General features: G+C 41.9%; 1 protein-coding gene across 1 annotated transcript; it reads left to right on the top strand.

The window, feature by feature from the left end:
• The first annotated feature begins 14,947 nt into the window (after window positions 1-14,947).
• LOC131160953 (uncharacterized) lies at window positions 14,948-17,950 on the top strand. Its single transcript, XM_058116823.1, has one exon. It carries the CDS (start codon window positions 14,948-14,950, stop codon window positions 17,948-17,950), a length of 3,003 nt encoding a protein of 1,000 aa, XP_057972806.1.
• The last annotated feature ends 1,604 nt before the right edge of the window (window positions 17,951-19,554 follow it).

Raw genomic sequence — 19,554 nt, 5'->3', positions numbered from 1 at the left:
GTGAACGGTGCAAAATCTTCTTCGACCACAAGAGTCTAAAGTACTCTTTCACCTAGAAAGAACTAAACATGTGGCAAAGAAGGTGGTTAGAACTCATTAAAGATTTTGACTGCATTATTAGTTACCACCCAGGGAAGACAAACATGGTGGCTGATGCATTGAGTAGGAAGTCTGTGGGACCAGCATTGGTAGCTATAGAGATTCAGTATCCGATCATAATGAACCTGGAAAGACTCAGCATAAAGTTGGTCGAGAGTGGTTTTCAGGCTTGTATTGCTAGTCTAGTGGTGTAGCCTACTCTTCAAGAAAGAATTAGAGCTGCTCAGAAAGATAATCTAGAATTAGCAGAGATATTAGTCAAAGTGCAGAATGGTCAGGGGGAGGAATTATGTATTACAGATGATGAAGCGTTGTGATTCCATTCCAGATTATGTGCTCCTACTAAAGCTGACATCAGGAAGACCATCTTTGAGGAGGATCCCAAATCCTTGTACACAGTTCATCCCAGTAGTACGAAGATGTATAGAGCTCTGCGAGAGTCTTATTGGTGGAGTGGTATGAAGAAAGAAATTGCTAAGTATGTAGCCCAGTGTCTAACTTGTCAGCAGATCAAAGCTAAGCACCAGAGGCTGGTAGGTCAGTTCTAGCCGCTATTTATTCCAAAGTGGAAGTGGGATCATATATCTATGGATTTCGTTTCAGAGCTGTCGTCAACGTTGCATGGCCAGAATCCAATTTGGGTGATTGTGGATCGTTTGACTAAGACTACCCATTTCCTTCCCATCAAGATTAGCTACTCCATGGACAGACTGGCAGAGATATATAGTTCGTTCTCACAGCGTGCCAGTGTCTATAGTGTCAGATAGAGACACGTTTCACGTCACGATTTTGGAGGAGTTTGCAGAAGGCTCTAGGGTCTCAGTTATCTTTTAGCACAGTGTTCCATCCTCAGTCAGACAGACAGACTAAGAGAACGATTTAGATATTAGAAGATATGCTTCGAGCATGTGTACTATCTTTTGGGGGCAGTTGGACTCAATTTATGCCACTGGTGGAATTTGCGTACAACAACAGTTATCAAGTCAGCATTGGTATGGCACCATTTGAGGCGTTTTATGGTAGGAGATGTCGTTCTCCTTTATTTTGGGATGAAATGGGTTAGCGGCTAGTTGTGGGACCAGAGCTTGTTTAGAAAACGCGTGATAAATTTTGGCTTATCAGAGATAGAATCAATGCAGCTCAGAGCCAACAGAAGAGTTATGCTGATACCTACCGCAGGAAATTGGAGTTTGATGTTGGTAATCATATATTTTTGAAAATAGTTCCGTTAAAAAGGATTATGCATTTTGGGAAGAAGGATAAACTTAGCCCTAGGTTTATTGGTCCATTTAAGATTCTAGAGAAAGTGGAGCCGGTTGTCTACAGGCTAGCTTTGCCACTTGTGTTGTCCAGAATCCATGACATATTCCACGTTTCCATGTTGAGGAAGTACGTCTCAAACCTTTCTCACATGATCAATTATGGTGAATTAGAGTTCACTGATTCACTAGCTTATGAGGAGGTGCCAATATATATTCTGGATAGGAAAGAACAAGAATTACGTAATAAGAAGATTCCTCTGGTAAAAGTCTTATGGAGAAATCATGCAATGGAAGAAGTTTTTTAGGAGTTCGAGGAATAAATAAAGCAGAGATATCCACAATTATTCAGTAAAGTGTAATAGTAGGTAATGTTTCTTTTGTAAGTACATGTAATAGTTTAATTAATAAGTAGTTTTTTAGTTTTGGGAGAATTTATTTGATGTATGTAATCTCCCAGGACTTGGGATGTAACCACGGTATTCCTCCGCCATAAGTGAGGGTAAGTAATAAAATAAGTAGACGATTTTGCCTTTAAGGGATGATGAATCATATGAATAGCAAATTTCGAGGAAAAAATTTTTATAAGGAAGGGAGATTGTAGAGATCCTATAATTTTCAAAATTTAATAATGGGAGAATAAGAGAATAAGGGAAAAGAATTAAAATTTGGGAATTAAATAGTGCCTCGTCGACGAACACAGGGGATTGGTCGACGAGAACATATGAGGGGCTCGTCAACGGGGACGTGTCTCATCGACGAGAAAAATACCGAAAGGCTATTTTTCCCATCTCTGAATTTCATCGACATGAAACAAATGTTTGTCAACGAATGTCCTTCTTGACCTCGTCGACGAGGTGTTGTGGCTCGTCGACGAAGGCTAGTGTATAAATATGACTAAACTTCTTTTTTGGCCCAAAATTTACACGCAGACTTTCCTTTCTCTCTCCTCTTCGGTTCCTCATCCTTCTCTCTAGTTTTCTAGGTCTATTTTTTCTCGGATCAATGATGCAAAACTGCCATGACACTCCTAGGAAAATTCTCTACAAGACTACTGGAGTAGATCGTCAGTGGGGCTAGTTTGGAATTCATCCCAGATTCAAGGTAAGGTTTTTAATTTGAAATTTTTCTTTATCATACGAAAAGCAAGGTGTAGTCCTAAGAGGGGGGGGGGGGGGTTGAATTGGTTTTTAAAAATTTCTTTTAGTTCCTTTTAAGAATCCTTAAACTTTTTTTATTTCTTTTAACCAATTCTTGACTTGTTTGTTTAATTTGTCAATCACACAAGAACTTAGTTTCTTTTATACAATCAACACTATAGCTTAACCAAACAAGTAATCAACTAATCAATTAAACCAACCAATCAAGCACAATATTCAACCAAACAACCAATTGATTTGCTAAGTATAAGTTAACTTCAGCACTATTTGGATTTGCAAGATTCAACACTCTTTGGAATATAAATATAATCCACTCAATATCAAACTTTAAAACATTCAATCACAATATAGCTTCTGTTGTCAGCCCTATGGATATGAATTTGAATCAAACCCTGTATATATGAAATTTGTTTTCTTAATCAACACAATATCCGCACTCTTCCTAATATACATAATTTAAATAAACTCTCACTTAATTTATCTTTGGGATGTTATCCAAGTAACATACTCCTGTATGGTTTTCGCAAAATATGGTTTAACCAACGTACCCCCTTTCGGTTTCTGTAATCCCAAATCAAAATTGAACTTTAAGTTTACTTGATTTCCAAATATACGTAGTTTGTATGATTTTCAATTTAAACCATCTACGCAATTTAAATATGCTGAAAATAAAGAGTAAGGGAAAAAGAGAGTGAGATCGAGATTTTTACAAGGTTTAGCTTATACCGAGCCTACGTCCTCGCCTTTGGAAAACCACTAAAGGATTCACTAAACATATTCCTTTGACGAGCGGAACAATACCTTTACAACACTCCTTGGTTAAGGCTAGAGCCCGCCTTCTCCAAACAATATCCCCTAGTCCGGTCACTCCTTAACTAAGCTAAAGCCCGCCTCTCTAAGCATTATCCCCTTACTTAACCAACGATCCAAACAATCCTTGGAATCATCAATCTACAAGATACAAATCTAATATTTGTGTACAAAGAATTTGCTCACACAAAGAGCTGATTAGCATATAATTAAGAACTATATACTTCAAAGTAAATAACAATATGAAATTTAACTTGAAGCTCAATGAAGTATATCACCAATTAATTCTTTCAATGATTGAAAGATTTATAATTTGTAACACAATTCCAGTGGAACAAGATCAGTAAAAAATCAGTTGAATTCATGCACAATATGTGAGCTTGAGAGCCTTAGAATGATGAGAACAATTGAGTGAGTATTGAGTGCTGAATTTGATTCTTGGTTCTTAGTTAATTAATTAAATGATCTTTGAGGCTTATTTATAGACTTGAAAAGGTATGTAACTTGATCCCCAAGTGACTTGGAGTATTCCCCAAGTTTTCACAAAGTTTGAGCCCCAAGAAACCTCATTTAAAAAATTTGACCGTTATGAAAATTTCAAAACAGCTGCATGACAGCTAATCGTCCATTTTTGGCAGTCAGCTATCTAGTTAAATTAAATGTACAACAAGGTGGCAGTCATCTTTCTGAACACGGATAGGCGTCTTAAAGTGCACAGACAGGCGTCTGTCAAGTACTTGATAGTCGTTTGTCATGCTGTCAACTTCGAGCATCTTTAAGCATTTTTGTCATACCTTTTTTTGTGTAACTCCATATTTGACGTTCTTGGTGTCAAATGAAATTTAACAGAAAATTTTACAACTTTCATGTTGAATACTTTTTAAAATAATGAGTTTTGGATAGAGAAAAATACACATCAATGCGGATGTAGAAAAATTGACAGCAATTGAGAAATCCCCTTTTTGGTGCTTTTCATTCCAAAAATGATTCTAACCTTTTTGAAATAATTTTTGACCTTGTAAAAATATTTTTCAAGTATGTTAAAAGTTATCTAGGTCCAATAAATTAACTTAAGAGTTTCATGCATCCATATTGAAATTATTTGAAGTATTTACATGAAATTTCCTATACTCTTTCAAATTTTCAATTCTTGAATTCCTTGAGGTCTTTATGCTTACTTCATCTTTCTTTGAGCTTTCATCATGTTCTCTTTAATCCTCATGCTCTCATGATCTTCAAAATTTATCTTTAAATCCATTTTTGAATCCATGATTTAAACTTCATATTGATCATCCTTCTTTGAAGAACAAGCTTTTATGAATTCTTTAACCTTGCATTCATCATTGAATCCTGAAAATACATCACTTAAACAAAGCATGTTAAGTTCTACTTGTTTGTTAGCATCAAAACAAGATGTTAAGTCTTGTAAGGCCAACACCATAGTTATAGGAAATGTTGCACACAAAGAAATACTGAAGTTTAGTTCTGGGAGATGTTGTTTTCAGGGTATTGAACGAGGAACCCTACGGGTGCAGGACTGATTATTTTAGGAATTTTTCAGGAATCAGGTAAGGGGATAAATTAAGCTAGTTGTTTTATGAAAATATATGTATAATCTTACAGCAGTTGATTTCAAGAAAATGAATATGTATATATGCATTATGTTTGGGAAATACTACTGTAAATGACAATATGTTTTAAGTATGTATAATACCCATTTTGTGTGGCATGAGTAGTATTTATTATAAATTACTATTATCTAGAAAAATGTTAAATGATACAGAGTTTTTATACGATATACCGGCGTACGGGCCGAGAGTTTATATGATATACCGGTGTACAGGCCGAGGATGTTCTCACATGATATGCCGGCGTACGAGCCAAGCTTTTTACATGATATATTGGCGTACGGACCAAGAGTTTATATGATATGCCTGTATACGGGCCGAGCCTCTTATTTGATATATGATACGGCGTACAGGCTGTAATTGATAAAATACGAAATGTTGGCATAATGGCTGATGATTTTTACGTTATGTATGAAATGTGATATGATGATATTGATTTGACAATTATTATTATGGAATAGCAATGTATCACAATTTGAGATATGTTATATGTTATTAGGATCTGGTTGGCTTGATGTAGGCTTACACAAGCATGGTACTGTAGCTATGTGATCACGATCATTGTGATAGTTGTGTTATTGTTGTCGTATGGGGCAGTGTGAGGATGGATAGTCGATGTGGTTTATTAAAGTGTTGGCGCCCCTAGTGTATGGACCAGGTCTGGCAGACCCATCGTACTTACAGACTGTACTTTTGACTTAGCAGTGGTCGGTCAGCCATTGTCAGGTCCTGCCTTTGGGCCACACAACCCAATTATGTAGGGGTAAGACATGATATCAGCCGGTTAAACTTCTAGGGTTGTTTTTTGTATTATTATCATATGAGATGAATGATGTTTATGGAGATCTACTATGTTCTATCATGTTATGATTATATACGTTTTCCCAGATAATATACAGACATTATTACCAAATATGTTGATGTATGGTTTTTACGTATAACATGGAAAAAAAAAAAAAAAACTCATGTTGCCACGCACTGGTATTAGTTTATTTTCCCTTACTGAGAGGTGTCTCACCTCGAATTATATGAACATTTCAGGAGCCCCAGATAAGAGAGCGGATAAAGCTTCGTAGAGGTATTTACAGTTGATCTACCCTTTCTGAAGGGTAAGTATTTTGATAGGGTCAGATGAATTTTGTGGGAGGAAACCCTACTACTCTTTTGGGTTGTATATACTTTACAATTGATGTAGTAACTCTGGTATTGTGTTGAATCGTACTTTGAGATGTATACGATTTTATGTTTCCTGCTGCTTAGACTTCCATATTGCATTTCTGATGTATCCCTGATACCCACGGGTTGAGGTTGATTATGATATGCTAGATTTATTATATCAGTTTTATTATCATGGAAAAAATAATAATAAATAAGCAGGTCGTTACAGTAATGAAATGACAAAAATTAGATGAGAATATTTACACGTTGCAAGGAACTAGTGTTGTAGGTGGAGTTGCAATCATGGATGCTGAATCAGATGAGACCGTCTTATGGCATATGTGCCTTTGGCATATAGGAGAACATAAAAGAACTACACAAGAAAATTTTTGAAAGGTTTGAAATCATGTTAGTTGGATTTTTTTAGGTTTTATATTTTTGGAAAACAGAACAGGTCAAAATACAAATCAGCTACTCATAAAACGAAAGGAATTTTTGACTATGTGCATTCATATGTTTGGGGCCCAGTTAGAGTTTCATCAAAGGGTGGACATGTGTATTATTTGAGTTTCATTGACGATTACTCATAGAAGGTTTGGGTTTACTTCATGCATCACAAATCTAGTACATTTTTCAAGTTTAAGATTTGGAAGGCTAAAGTGGAAAACCTGACAGGGAGGAAAATCAAATACTTAAAGTCGGATAATGGAACCAAGTACGCTAATTCTTAGTTTATGAAATTTTGTGTGAAGTAGGGTATCAAGAGACATTTTACAGTTCGCCAAACACCTTTACAAAATGGTGTGCAGAACGGATGAACCAAACTTTTGCTGATAGGGCACGGTGTCTCAGATTGAACGCAAGGCTACTGAAGAACTTCTGGGCTGAGACACTTAGTATGGCTTGTTTTCTGGTAAACCAATCACTAAGGGCATCACTAGCAAGTAAAGTGACGGAAGAGGTTTGGACGAGAAATGCAGTAGACTACTCCGGATTGAAGGTATTTGGGTGTCCAGCTTATGTCCACGTGTCTAGTGAGGAGAGGTTTAAGCTTGACCCGAAGTATCGTAGTTGCATTTTTTTTGGGATATCCAAAAGATGTAAAGGGGTACAAGTTGTGGGATCCAATGGCAAACAAAGTGGTGATTAGTAGGGATGTAGTCTTTGATAAGAAGGCTATGATGAAGCGTACTCAAGTGTTTGATGAACAGAAATAGGAGCTAGAAAGCTGGGATAGTGATGAACATGTTGTGCATATGGAGTTGGAAGTTCAGGGCAACAAAAATGATCATGGTCCTATAGTTGTAGGGAGCTCTAGCTCTAGAAACCAACAAGTCGACGATATTCCTATACAGAGATCCAAACATACCATCAGGCCTCCATCAAGGTAAGGTTTTAATAAGTTAGTATCTTATGTTTTCCTTACTTGTTGCAAAAATCCAACTTCATTTCAAGAGGCAGTGCACGAACAGGAGAAAGATAGGTGGATGGGAGTAATGATTAAGGAAATGGAATCATTACATAATAATAAAACTTGGGATTTGGTGGAGCTTCTAGATGGGAAGAGACCGATAGGTTGCAAATGGGTGTATAGGAAGAAGGAGCCACTACAAAAAATCGGGGTATTAGTGAAGGATCAAACCCGTCACTAATACTTGTAAATTCGTCACTAATATAAATTCGTCACTAATAGTATTAGTGACGAATTTACAAGTATTAGTCACGGTTTTAAATTAGTTGCTATATCTACCGTTACTACTAACCATTAGTGACAAATTTAAAATTCTTCACTAATAATAGAGTATTAGTGACGGATTATAAATGTCACTAAAACCCTAATACCGTCACTATAAATTCTACATCGATTCAACTCAAATTCGTCACTAATAGTCGGGTATTAGTGACGAATTACGGATTCGTCACTAATAATACTGTCGACACCCCAATTTTAACCAGGCCTTTCCGAGGAGACCTCATGTCAAAACCTTTCCACACTGGCTGTGGACCCCACACATTCTTGTAGGTCCCACGCTGGCTGTGGACCCCACACATTCTTGTAGGTCCCACACTGGCTGTGGACCCCACACATTCTTGTAGGTCCCACACTGCTTGTGGACCCCACACTGCTTGTAGACCCCACACATTCTTGTAGGTCCCACACTTCTCGTGGACCCCACACATTCTTGTAGGTCCCACACTGCTTGTGGACCCCACACATTCTTGTAGGTCCCACACTGCTTGTGGACCCCACACATTCTCGTGGACCCTACGTGGCTTGTGGGCCCCACATATCTTCATTGGGTCCCACATGTTTGGTAGGCCCCACCTCTCTTGGTACGCTAGCTCGAATTCCTACATTCGATGCACGTTACCCCTTGGTACGCTAGCTCGAATTCCTACATTCGATGCACGTTACCCCTTGGTACGCTAGCTCGGATTCTTACATCCGATGCACGTTACCCTCTGGTACGCTAGCTCGGATTCCTACATCCGATGCACGTTACCCCCTCTGGTGTGCTAACTCGGATCCACATATCTGGTGCCTTGCTAGCTCGGGTTCCTATAACCCTCAAATGCCTCGTGGACCCCACGTGGCTTGTGGGCCCCACATATCTTCATTGGGCCCCACATGTTTGGTGGGCCCCACCTCTCTTGGTACGCTAGCTCGGATTCCTACATCCGATGCACGTTACCCTCTGGTACGCTAGCTCGGATTCTTACATCCGATGCACGTTACCCCCTCTGGTACGCTAGCTCGGATTCTTACATCCGATGCACGTTACCTCTTTTGGCATGCTTGCGCCTACTAGCTCGGGTTCCTATAACCCTCAAATGGCTCGTGGACCCCACATGGTGCGTGGGCCCCACATATCTTCATTGGGCCCCACATGTTTGGTGGGCCCCACCTCTCTTGGTACGCTAGCTCGGATTCCTACATCCGATGCACGTTACCCCCTCTGGTGTGCTAACTCGGATCCACATATCTGGTGCCTTGCTAGCTCGGGTTCCTATAACCCTCAAATGCCTCGTGGACCCCACGTGGCTTGTGGGCCCCACATATCTTCATTGGGCCCCACATGTTTGGTGGGCCCCACCTCTCTTGGTACGCTAGCTCGGATTCCTACATCTGATGCACGTTACCCTCTGGTACGCTAGCTCGGATTCTTACATCCGATGCACGTTACCCCCTCCGGTACGCTAGCTCGGATTCTTACATCCGATGCACGTTACCTCTTTTGGCATGCTTGCGCCTACTAGCTCGGGTTCCTATAACCCTCAAATGGCTCGTGGACCCCACATGGTGCGTGGGCCCCACATATCTTCATTGGGCCCCACATGTTTGGTGGGCCCCACCTCTCTTGGTACGCTAGCTCGGATTCCTACATCCGGTGCACGTTACCCCCTCTGGTGTGCTAACTCGGATCCACATATCCGGTGCCTTGCTAGCTCGGGTTCCTGTAACCCTCAAACGGCTTGTGGACCCCACATGGTGCGTGGGCCCCACACATCTCCGATGGGCTCCGCACAGCTTCTAGAACCCTCTTATTATTATTATTATTATTATTATTATTATTATTATTATTATTATTATTTATTTTAATTTGTCAAATGCAAGCATATTTTGTCCCCCCATCATCATTCACCACATGTCATGTTTCTTCCCTTTATCATTCTTCCCATACTATATTCCATTCATAATTCTTCATCCCATACTTTGTTCCCTCCATCATCACTCACCATATGTCATGTTTCTTCCCTTTATCATTCTTCCCATAATATATTCCCTTCATAATTCTTCATCCCATACTTTGTTCCCTCCATCATCACTCACCATATGTCATGTTTCTTCCTTTTATCATTCTTCCCATACTATATTCCCTTCATAATTCTTCATCCCATACTTTGTTCCCTCCATCATCATTCACCACATGTCATGTTTCTTCCCTTTATCATTCTTCCCATACTATATTCCCTTCATAATTCTTCATCCCATACTTTGTTCCCTCCATCATCATTCACCACATGTCATGTTTCTTCCCTTTATCATTCTTCCCATAATATATTCCCTTCATAATTCTTCATCCCATACTTTGTTCCCTCCATCATCACTCACCACATGTCATGTTTCTTCCTTTTATCATTCTTCCCATGCTAATTTCCCTTCATCATTCTTCCCCCCATACTTGGTTCCCCCCATCATGACTCCCCTATGTCTTCTTTCCTATGCTTGCCCTAAGCTAAGCCTATAAATAGCCCTCTCATTCCAAGCACAAGGAAGGAGCTCTTGGTGGTGGTAAGGAGAAGATTTCAAATATTGAAGTTTTCTATCACAAGTTTGTGAAGTTAGTCTTTTTTTTTAGTAAAAATCAAGAGGTCGACTAATCCCGTTTCCTATCGGTGTTGAGTCACTCCATTTGAAGAAGGCACCCCGTAGTGCCTCAAATCAGAGCTCAAGAACAACTCTCGGGAAGACGTTGTAGAGCGGCCCTAGTAGACTCATCAACAGGAAAAGAAGACCGGAGCAGAGGAAAACGAAAGAAGATCAAGCGATCGATTGATCCCTTTTCCTACCGGTACCGGGTCACTCCATTTGAAGAAGGTACTTCCCTAGTGCCTCGAGTCGGAACTCAAGAACAACCCTCGGGAAGGCGCTGTAGACTAACCTTGCGGATTCACAGACAGGAGAAGAAGACCGAAGGAGAGAAAGACGATAGGTAAGACCAATGAACTTTCTCTTCCTATGTTACATTTCCAGTCCCCCTTTCCCTAATCGGCCTCTGTTGGTTTATTTGACTTTATTTCACTTTTCTTTACTTTAAATAGCTTCCTTTTAACTCATAAAAAAAACAAAAAATAAAAAAAATTTCATAAAAGACACAAAAATTCAGAAAAATTTTCAAAGAAAATTCAAAAATTTTTAAAGCTTTGAAACTTATTTACCTTTGAAAATTTTTGAAGAAAATCCAAGAAAGTTTCTAACATGTTTGGCAAAGGTTAGATTTGTTTCCCTACATTCAAGATTTTCAAAAATACATTCTAAAGGCATATCTTTAAAACCATGACTTTCGTGATTGTTGTCTAAAATTCTGTTGTATTCGGAAGGACATTGGAAAATTCCGGAAAATCATTGGTCTCGACCAAGACCTTAAACTGGTTTTTCCCCCCCACACTGGTCAACGTTTGACCGGCTCACCATTCCCAAACTGGTTCACCCCAGTTTTCTCCATTTCGCTTGTATATTATTGTTGTATCCATAAAATTCACAAAAATCATGAAATTTTCAAAAATTCCAAAAGTATTTTCACATTTTGGTTTCAATTGATTTCATTTGTGTTATTTTGAAAATTCGGGAAAAATATCAAAAATCATTTTCACACTTAGGAAAAATCACAAAAATATCTTTTTAGGCACAAGAAAAATTCATTCCAATCCCGAACCAATCTCAAAAACCTCCCGAAATAGTATTTTTGATACTTAAAAAAAAAAAACCTATAGATTTCAAAATCCTCGGGAGCGTATTTTGTATCCTATTTTCGATTTTCCTTCCCGATGATTGCCAACGAGAACATTGACTCTTCGGAGTACTAGATTGCCCCGGTTCTGAGGGAATACCTATATAGTATTTTCATTTTGTTTTTGACTTTTGAAAGGGAGTGATCTTTAAAGGCTTATTACATTTATTTCGGGAAAACTCTTTATTAATCTGGTACCATTCGTAAGAACGGGCGTGTAGGGGGTGCTAATACCTTCCCCTTGCGTAACCATACTCCCGAGCCTAACTTTGGTGACGTAGACCGATTCTACCCCTAACGGGGTAGTAATCAAGTGTTCTAACCACACTTCAAAAGGTTAGTGGCGACTCCACCACACATCGTTTTTTCACGAAAATTCACATTTTCAAAATACACATTCATTTTTCCCAGTTCGCAAGCCGAACCCATTTTTAAACCAGAGATTGGTTCTCTGGGCCGGGTCCGGGACGTCGCGACAGCTTGGCGACTCCGCTGGGGATCGTTGAGAGTTAAGCCAGTGATTAATTAAGAATTATCCCGATCTCAAATCTAAATAAGCCTTTTTGATTACTCCCTTTCATTTTTGTACAAATTTGGTTACATATGCATGAATGTTCTGAATAATGGATGGATGTGGGGTAGGGGGTGTAGGTTGAAATGGTTAAACTCACACACTCTCACAGCTCTACACCCGGGCTTTCCCAGTTAGGATTAGAAAGGAGTGTAATAGTGCCAGTTCCCATGTGGCATGGCCTATGGGAACCCGCGAACCACTCCGCTCAGTGCAAGCTTTTTCCGGACCTCTGTGAGGGAGGATGAAGTTTCAATCTGGGGACCTTTTTCAATAAGGGTTAGAGCTTAACCACACATGATTTTCCATAATCCCTTGCCTAGGGTAGAGCCTCGGAGGACCTTATGTACATAATTACCCCGGGATTAAGACAGAGGCTCCATCCTTCTCCCTATGATTTAATATGATTATAACTTGAGATTTAAAACATGTTGCATCCTGCATTTCATTCTAGGCATTCCCATCTGCTTGGCCAAGGTTCTGTTTAAAATCCGACTCATGGGGAGCACAGTAGTCCATCATGAAACCGAACTAGTGGTACAATTGTACTCCGAAAGTCAACAAAAGAAGAGGGGCGACAGCACAAGTAAGGAATCGGTGCCTGAGATACCAGACAGGGTTGACATCAACGCTCGATCCAATTCCTTAAAGGAGCTGAGAGACATTTGGAAAGGGTGGACGCCTCAGAGACGATTGACTTTTTCTCAGACGTACGGGCACATCGGTTTTCTATTGCATGTTTCCGTAAACTCCCACATGATTGAAGCATTGGTGGAATTTTGGAATCCGTCGTATTGCTGCTTTACTTTGGATGGGGTAGACCTTGCTCCCACCATAGAAGAATACACTTCACTATTGCATCTGGTCAAACTGCCAACGCCTTACAGAACGTACGCACCCACTCGAACCTCTGTTGTCAAGGATTTGTTCAGGGCCACCGAGCTTAAGGTCCAGAACCTGGGAAGACTCAAAGGTCACTTGGGAAAGCCTGAAAGAGTTGATGAAGAAGGAAGGAAAGGAAGAAGTCCAACTGCATCTGCTAGCGTTAGCCATCTACGGCCTACTTATCTTCCCGAAGGAACTAGGAATCATCGATCATGCCACCATTGCCTTCGTAGCACAAGTAAAGGAAGGGGTGAACCCAGTCTACGGTATTCTTGCTGAAACGTTCCGATCTCTTAACAGATGCCGAATTAGGAGACATGCTCGTTTGACCTGCTGTGTGCCATTGCTTTATGTGTGGATGATGAGCCATTTGCCATGCATCCAGGGATTCTTTCGCGCTGCTTTCTCAACAATCAGAATACCTTTAGCAGAGTTCGAAGTAGCTCGTTGGGAGGAACATGCCAGCAGGACTGAATGGAAAGACAGACTTCACAATCTAGTCAGCAAGGGGATTGTATGGCAGGCACCGTGGATCGACCAGCCCAAAGTGATATATAGATGTGGAAACCTTCCTTGGGTCCCACTGCTAGGTCCCTGGGGTGGAATATCCTATGCACCACTCATGTTCCGAAGGCAAGTAGGCGCAACACAGTTTGTGCCCATGACCCATGGACTGGCGGACGCTCGGTTCACATATGAGGATGATGATAGCCAAAGAAAGATCCGGGAATTCTTTGTATCATGGAGGCATGTGTACATAGTCGAAGCAACCAGTCAGAACTCGGGAGTCCAGGAGAGTTATGAACTATGGAAACGTGACAGGGTGGACCCTCGATTCCTGTGCAAGGAAAAAACTCTGACAGACGAGAAACGGTCGAGAGAAGCTATGTGTCCGTCTAAAAGAATGACCTCCAGAGAACAGTTTCCAAAACAGGGTCCAGTAGATCCTCAACTTGAACCAAGCAAGCGACCAAAGATTCAGGGCTCGCCATCAAAGAAAGCATCGGCAGTTTTGAGAAAAGAGAAGCAGAGACTTCAAAAGATGCTTGATCAAAAAGTCCAACAATTGAGGGAGTCAAGAGCAGAAATTGAGGAAAAATCTCAGTACATACGAGACCTAGAGAAGCAGTATGAAAAACAGAGATACTATTTCAACAAAGTACTTGAAAAGATGGAGCCTTGTGTAAACAAGGCCAACTATTGGGAAGCCCAGTACAAAGCACTGAAACAGAAGGTGGAAAGTGCAGCTCTCACAAAGTCAGAACCAACCCCAGACGATTCAGGCTACCTCATTAAGAGCGGACCAGGAAATCAGGATCTGACACCTGTGTAGACTAGTTGGAAGTTTTCTATTTTTCTCACTAAAAGTTGTATGAAAATTTGAAAGAAATGATAAGGATTTTTTTCAAAACCTTGGCTAAAGCACATAGGACTGCATGATTGCACCTTTTTCATACATACTCATAAACATCCATTACATGCATTTATTCTGAAGGATGCGGGTTTTCATGAACAGGGAGGCGGAAACAAGTTGGACGTGACTGAGATCCAGCAAGATTGAGGCAAGTACGCACCCATACAACACCCGCAGAAAAGCTAAGGCCATGGCAGAACAGTTAGAGAGCCGTGTTCTGGGGATCGAGCAGGGGCAGGAAGAGCTGAGCAATCAAGTAAAGAAGATATTGGACCTATTGCTGAACAAAGGGAAGACAGTCCAAGATCAGGATCATGAAGAAGAAAATGACCTTATCCACCCGCCCGGTTTTACGCCAATTCAGGGGCAATCTTCTGGTCCGCCCCCATTCACCTAGAGAAACCGCCGCATGGCACGCCACCTTTTATCCCAGCAGTGACAGGAATAGGGATGCCCTCATCAGCGGTTGCGGGTGTAGGGACAAGCAAGACTGCGACGGAATACCGTTGTGACGAATTGGAAGAACGGCTAAGGGCCATAGAGGGGACTCGGACCACCAGTACCGCCAGACCCTCAGATTACTGCCTAGTCCCTAATGTAGTCATTCCTCCAAAGTTTAAGATGCCAGACTTCGAGAAGTTTGACGGGACCACATGCCCTCAGACCCACCTCCGGATGTATTGTCAGTCGATGGCCGCCTATACCGATAATGAGAAGTTGATGATGCATTGCTTCCAAAGCAGTCTTACCGGGACAGCGGCTAGATGGTATGTCCAACAGAATAAGGCCCAGATCCGCACGTGGGGTGACTTGGCCGATGCCTTTGAAGCGCAATATCGTCATATCTTGGAAATGGCTCCAGACAGGATGTTTCTTTCTGAAATGGAAAAAAAGCCAACAGAAACTTTCAGGGAGTATGCACACCGTTGGAGAGACGCGGCCACTCAAGTGGACCCTCCGGTCAACGACCGTGAGGCAATATCGATGTTCGTAGGGACGTTAAAAGATCCCTACCGTTCACATCTAGTAGGGTCCACTCCTCATAACTTCATGGACATTGTGTCGGCAGGGGCCAGAGTGGAAGCCGACGTCAAAGCTGGACGGATAAAGACTGGCACTACCGATAATGGCCCAAGTAAGAAGTGGGTCAAAGGTAAAAAGGAAGAAGAGACCCAAATGATACAGGGACCTATGAGAAGCCTAAGACAGAGAAGCCGAAGTCAACAACCTAGGGGAAATTTCTACATGGAACCAGTAGTAAACCAAACACTGCATATGGGCCCCAGACCCCAGTTTGTGGCCCCCGCGCTTGTGCCAACCCAGCCGAACATACCAACTCGCCCGAGCCAGCAAACACACACGAGGAATACACCCAAGAGTTTTCGGAGATTGGAACCGATTCCCATGTCATACGCAGACTTATTCCCCCAGCTTTTAGAACAAAGGATGATATCTACCATCCCCGGGATTCCTCTCACAAATCCTCCCCCACACTGGTATAATCCCGAGGTCCGATGCGCGTACCATGCCAATTCTCCAGGGCACCCTATTGACCAATGTTGGGCCTTCAAACACAAGGTGCAAGATTTGAAGGATGCGGGTTGGTTGTCATTCGATGCGAAGCCGGTTGGTATTCAAGAGAATCCTTTGCCTGACCATGGGAAGGACAATGTCGGAATGATCGAGGAACAAGATGGGGAAAAATTCGAAAGAAGATGGGAGCAAATGACGCTAGACTGGGTGTATAGTGAACTGACAACGGCAGGCCTAGCAGGGTTAAAGGCTATTTGCCCTAAAGGCGCCCCATGCACATGCCAAAATACTATGAAAAGATCAGTACAACAATGTGAGACTTTCCGGATTTTTCTAAGTAGCTTGATTGACAGCAAACGAGTGGAAGTTAGCCGCGTTCAGAAAACAAATGAAGTTTCAGTCATAGGGGAATCTGACCATCCCCAATTCACCAATAGACCATTTATCCCCATCATGGGAAAAACCCCACGAGTCCCAGAGGCCCCAGTTCGGGTAGTGATCTCAGCCCCTCGCCCTTTCGCATACCACAGTGACCAGGCAGTGCCATGGAGATACAATTGTGAAGTACGCACCGAAGGAGAAACTAGCAGTGCTGCTGAAGCAAGAGGGATAACCAGAAGTGGAAGGGTTTATACGCCGAAGGTCTTGGAGAAGGTGCAACCTAGCCAAGAACAGAATAGGAACCTGAAGAAGCCAGTTCAATCTCAGGAAGCCGAAGAATTCTTGAAGATTATTAAACACAGTGAATACAACATTATTGATCAACTGAAGAAGATGCCAGCCCATATCTCTGTTTTATCACTGTTGTTGAGCTCGGAAGCCCATCGGGAAGCCCTATTAAAGGCTCTTAATCAGGCCTATATTCCCCAAGACATCAGCATCGATAATTTTAACCATGTGATTGGTGGTCTTACGGCTACCAACTACATTACATTCGCTGATGAGGAGATCCCCGTGGAAGGACAAGGGCACAATCAGGCGTTGCACGTTTCCGCTAAATGTCGAGATCACATGATTGCACGAGTGTTGATTGATAATGGGTCATCTTTGAATGTCATGCCCATGACGACCCTACAAAAACTGCCTGTTGACCCGTCCTACATAAGGCAAAACAATTTGACTGTGCGGGCTTTCGATGGCACCCGCAGGGAATCGGTGGGATCTATTGAAATTCCTGTGCAAATTGGACCAGTCACCTTCGACATTACATTCCAAGTCATGGCCATAACCCCGTCTTATAGCTGCTTGTTGGGGAGGCCGTGGATACATAACACCGGGGCAGTTCCGTCTTCTCTGCACCAACGGGTCAAATTTGTAGTAGATGGGAAATTGGTTTGTGTATATGGTGAAACCGATGTTATGATAACAAAGCCCACTTCCACTCCTTATGTGGAAGTCACGGAGGAGGCATTGGAGGACTCATTCCGAGCCTTCGAGATCATAAATGTCACAACTATAGTAGAAGGATCTCCAATCCCACACCCTCAGATCCCCGCCGCAGTGCATATGATGGCGTCCGAAATGATCAGACAGGGGTACCATCCAGAAAAAGGGCTCGGAAAATACCTACAGGGGATCCGAAAGCCGTTAATGCTTAAGGAAGTCAAAGACAGATATGGCCTTGGCTACATACCTACGGTGGCAGACCGAAGGAAGAAAGCTGAAGAGAAGAAGATGCGGAGGGTGGAAAGAATCACTGGTGAAACAAGCTCCAAGGAAGGACTGTACGTCCCGTCCATCAGCCAAACCTTCGTAAAAAGCAGTCAATCCAACCTGGAGGCAGAATTGCGGCAATTAAGTATATCAGTATTGGATGCTGAAGTCCCGTCGAACACTTCTACAGAGTGGATCCATCATCTCCAACCAGGAGTACAGCTTCAGAACTGGAGTTCTTTTGATTTACCAGATATCATCATGTAATGATCTTTGTTTCAGGATTTGTTTAGTTCTACTTTTCTTTTGTATTCCCCCGGCCACTGAAAAATCGGGGAAGCTCTTTAATGAAAATGAATCATGCATTTCTTGTCATTTATGTGCATTTTGGAAGTCAACTGTCGAAATTTGTTTGTTAATTTCATGCAGGAATAAAGAAAATAACAACACCAGAATCCCTCGCCAAGTAATTGACATTAACTTTGAAAATCTAATCCATGAAACCGAAGTTGAAGATCAAGAAATAAACTTGTCCCCTGAAATGGAAAGAATGTTAAAGTCCGATGAAAAACCAACCTTGACCAGTAGCGATCCCACCGTCATGATTAATCTTGGAACTGAGGAAGAGCCCAAGCAGGTGAAAATCGGAGCACTACTAAAGGGTGAAGAAAAAGACAAAATGATTGAATTACTAAGGGAATACCGAGACGTGTTTGCCTGGTCGTACCAAGACATGCCAGGTTTAGATACGGATTTAGTAACCCACAAGATCCCACTTCACCCAGATTCAAAGCCAGAAAGCAGAAACTGAGGAGAAGCGGCGGGAGTGTTACTAAGATTAAAGGAGAGAGTACAGAAAACAGCTTGAGGCCGGATTCTTGGGGTAGCCCAGTACCCTGAATGGATGGCCAACGCATGTCCCACGTAATTCAAGAAGAGAATGGTAAAGTACGGTGTGTCGACTACCGGGGATCATAAAATAAAGCAGCCTAAGGACAACTTCCCTCTCCACACATTCTGTGTTGGTGGACAAGACTGCAGGGGCATGCTTATTTTCATTCATGGATGGATTCTCCGGAACAACCAGATAGGATGGCACCTGAAGACAAGGAACAAACGACTTTCATCACATTAGGGGAAGGACTTTCTGCTATAAAGGTATGCCATTCGTGACTAAAAATGCCGGGGAGCACTTACCAGAGGGCTTGGAACCCTTTTCATGACTTAATGCACAAGGGAGGGGGGAGGGTGAAGTTTGGGGGGCGACGACATGATCGTAAGTCGCGACGAGCGCGAACGAAATGAGAAAGACCATGCTGTTAAACTTGAAAAATTGTTCGAGAGCTCCGAAAGTGCCAATTGAAGTAAATCCCGAAAAAATGTACTTTTGGTGCTACGTCCGGGAGGAAGAAGCTATTGGGTTTATAGTATAGTGAGAAAGGGATTGAGGCTAGATCCTGACAGGTCCAAACCATTCGAGAGATGCCTAAGCCACAAAGTCTGAAAAAAGAAGTGCGAAGTTTCTTAGGTAGCTCAATACATTGCTCGGCTTAATATCTCAAGTAACCACCACCGGCGAACCCATCTTCAAGCTGCTGAGAAAGAACAACCCCAGAAAAGTGGAAACAAAGAGTGTCAAGTGCCTTTGAAAAAATAAAGGAGTACCTTTTGAATCCCCCAGTACTAGTGCCACCAGTACCCGGGGAAGGCCTTAATCTTGTACTGGCGACTCAGAAACTCCATGGGTTGCGTATGGGGCCAGCATGATGAGACCGGGAGGAAAGAAAGGGCCATTTATTACCTTAGTAAGAAGTTCCAATTATGAGTTAAGTACTTGATCTGAAAAAAACTGTTGCCGCTTTGGTATGGAC

The sequence above is a fragment of the Malania oleifera genome, chromosome 7, assembly GCF_029873635.1.
Source record: "Malania oleifera isolate guangnan ecotype guangnan chromosome 7, ASM2987363v1, whole genome shotgun sequence".
Classification (NCBI taxonomy): domain Eukaryota; kingdom Viridiplantae; phylum Streptophyta; class Magnoliopsida; order Santalales; family Ximeniaceae; genus Malania; species Malania oleifera.
This window is presented reverse-complemented; position numbering and strand designations above follow the sequence as displayed.

Bases quoted from the DNA above. Each gene is read 5' to 3' on its own strand.
- LOC131160953 (XM_058116823.1), top strand. From the start codon at position 14,948: ATGCCCTCATCAGCGGTTGCGGGTGTAGGGACAAGCAAGACTGCGACG.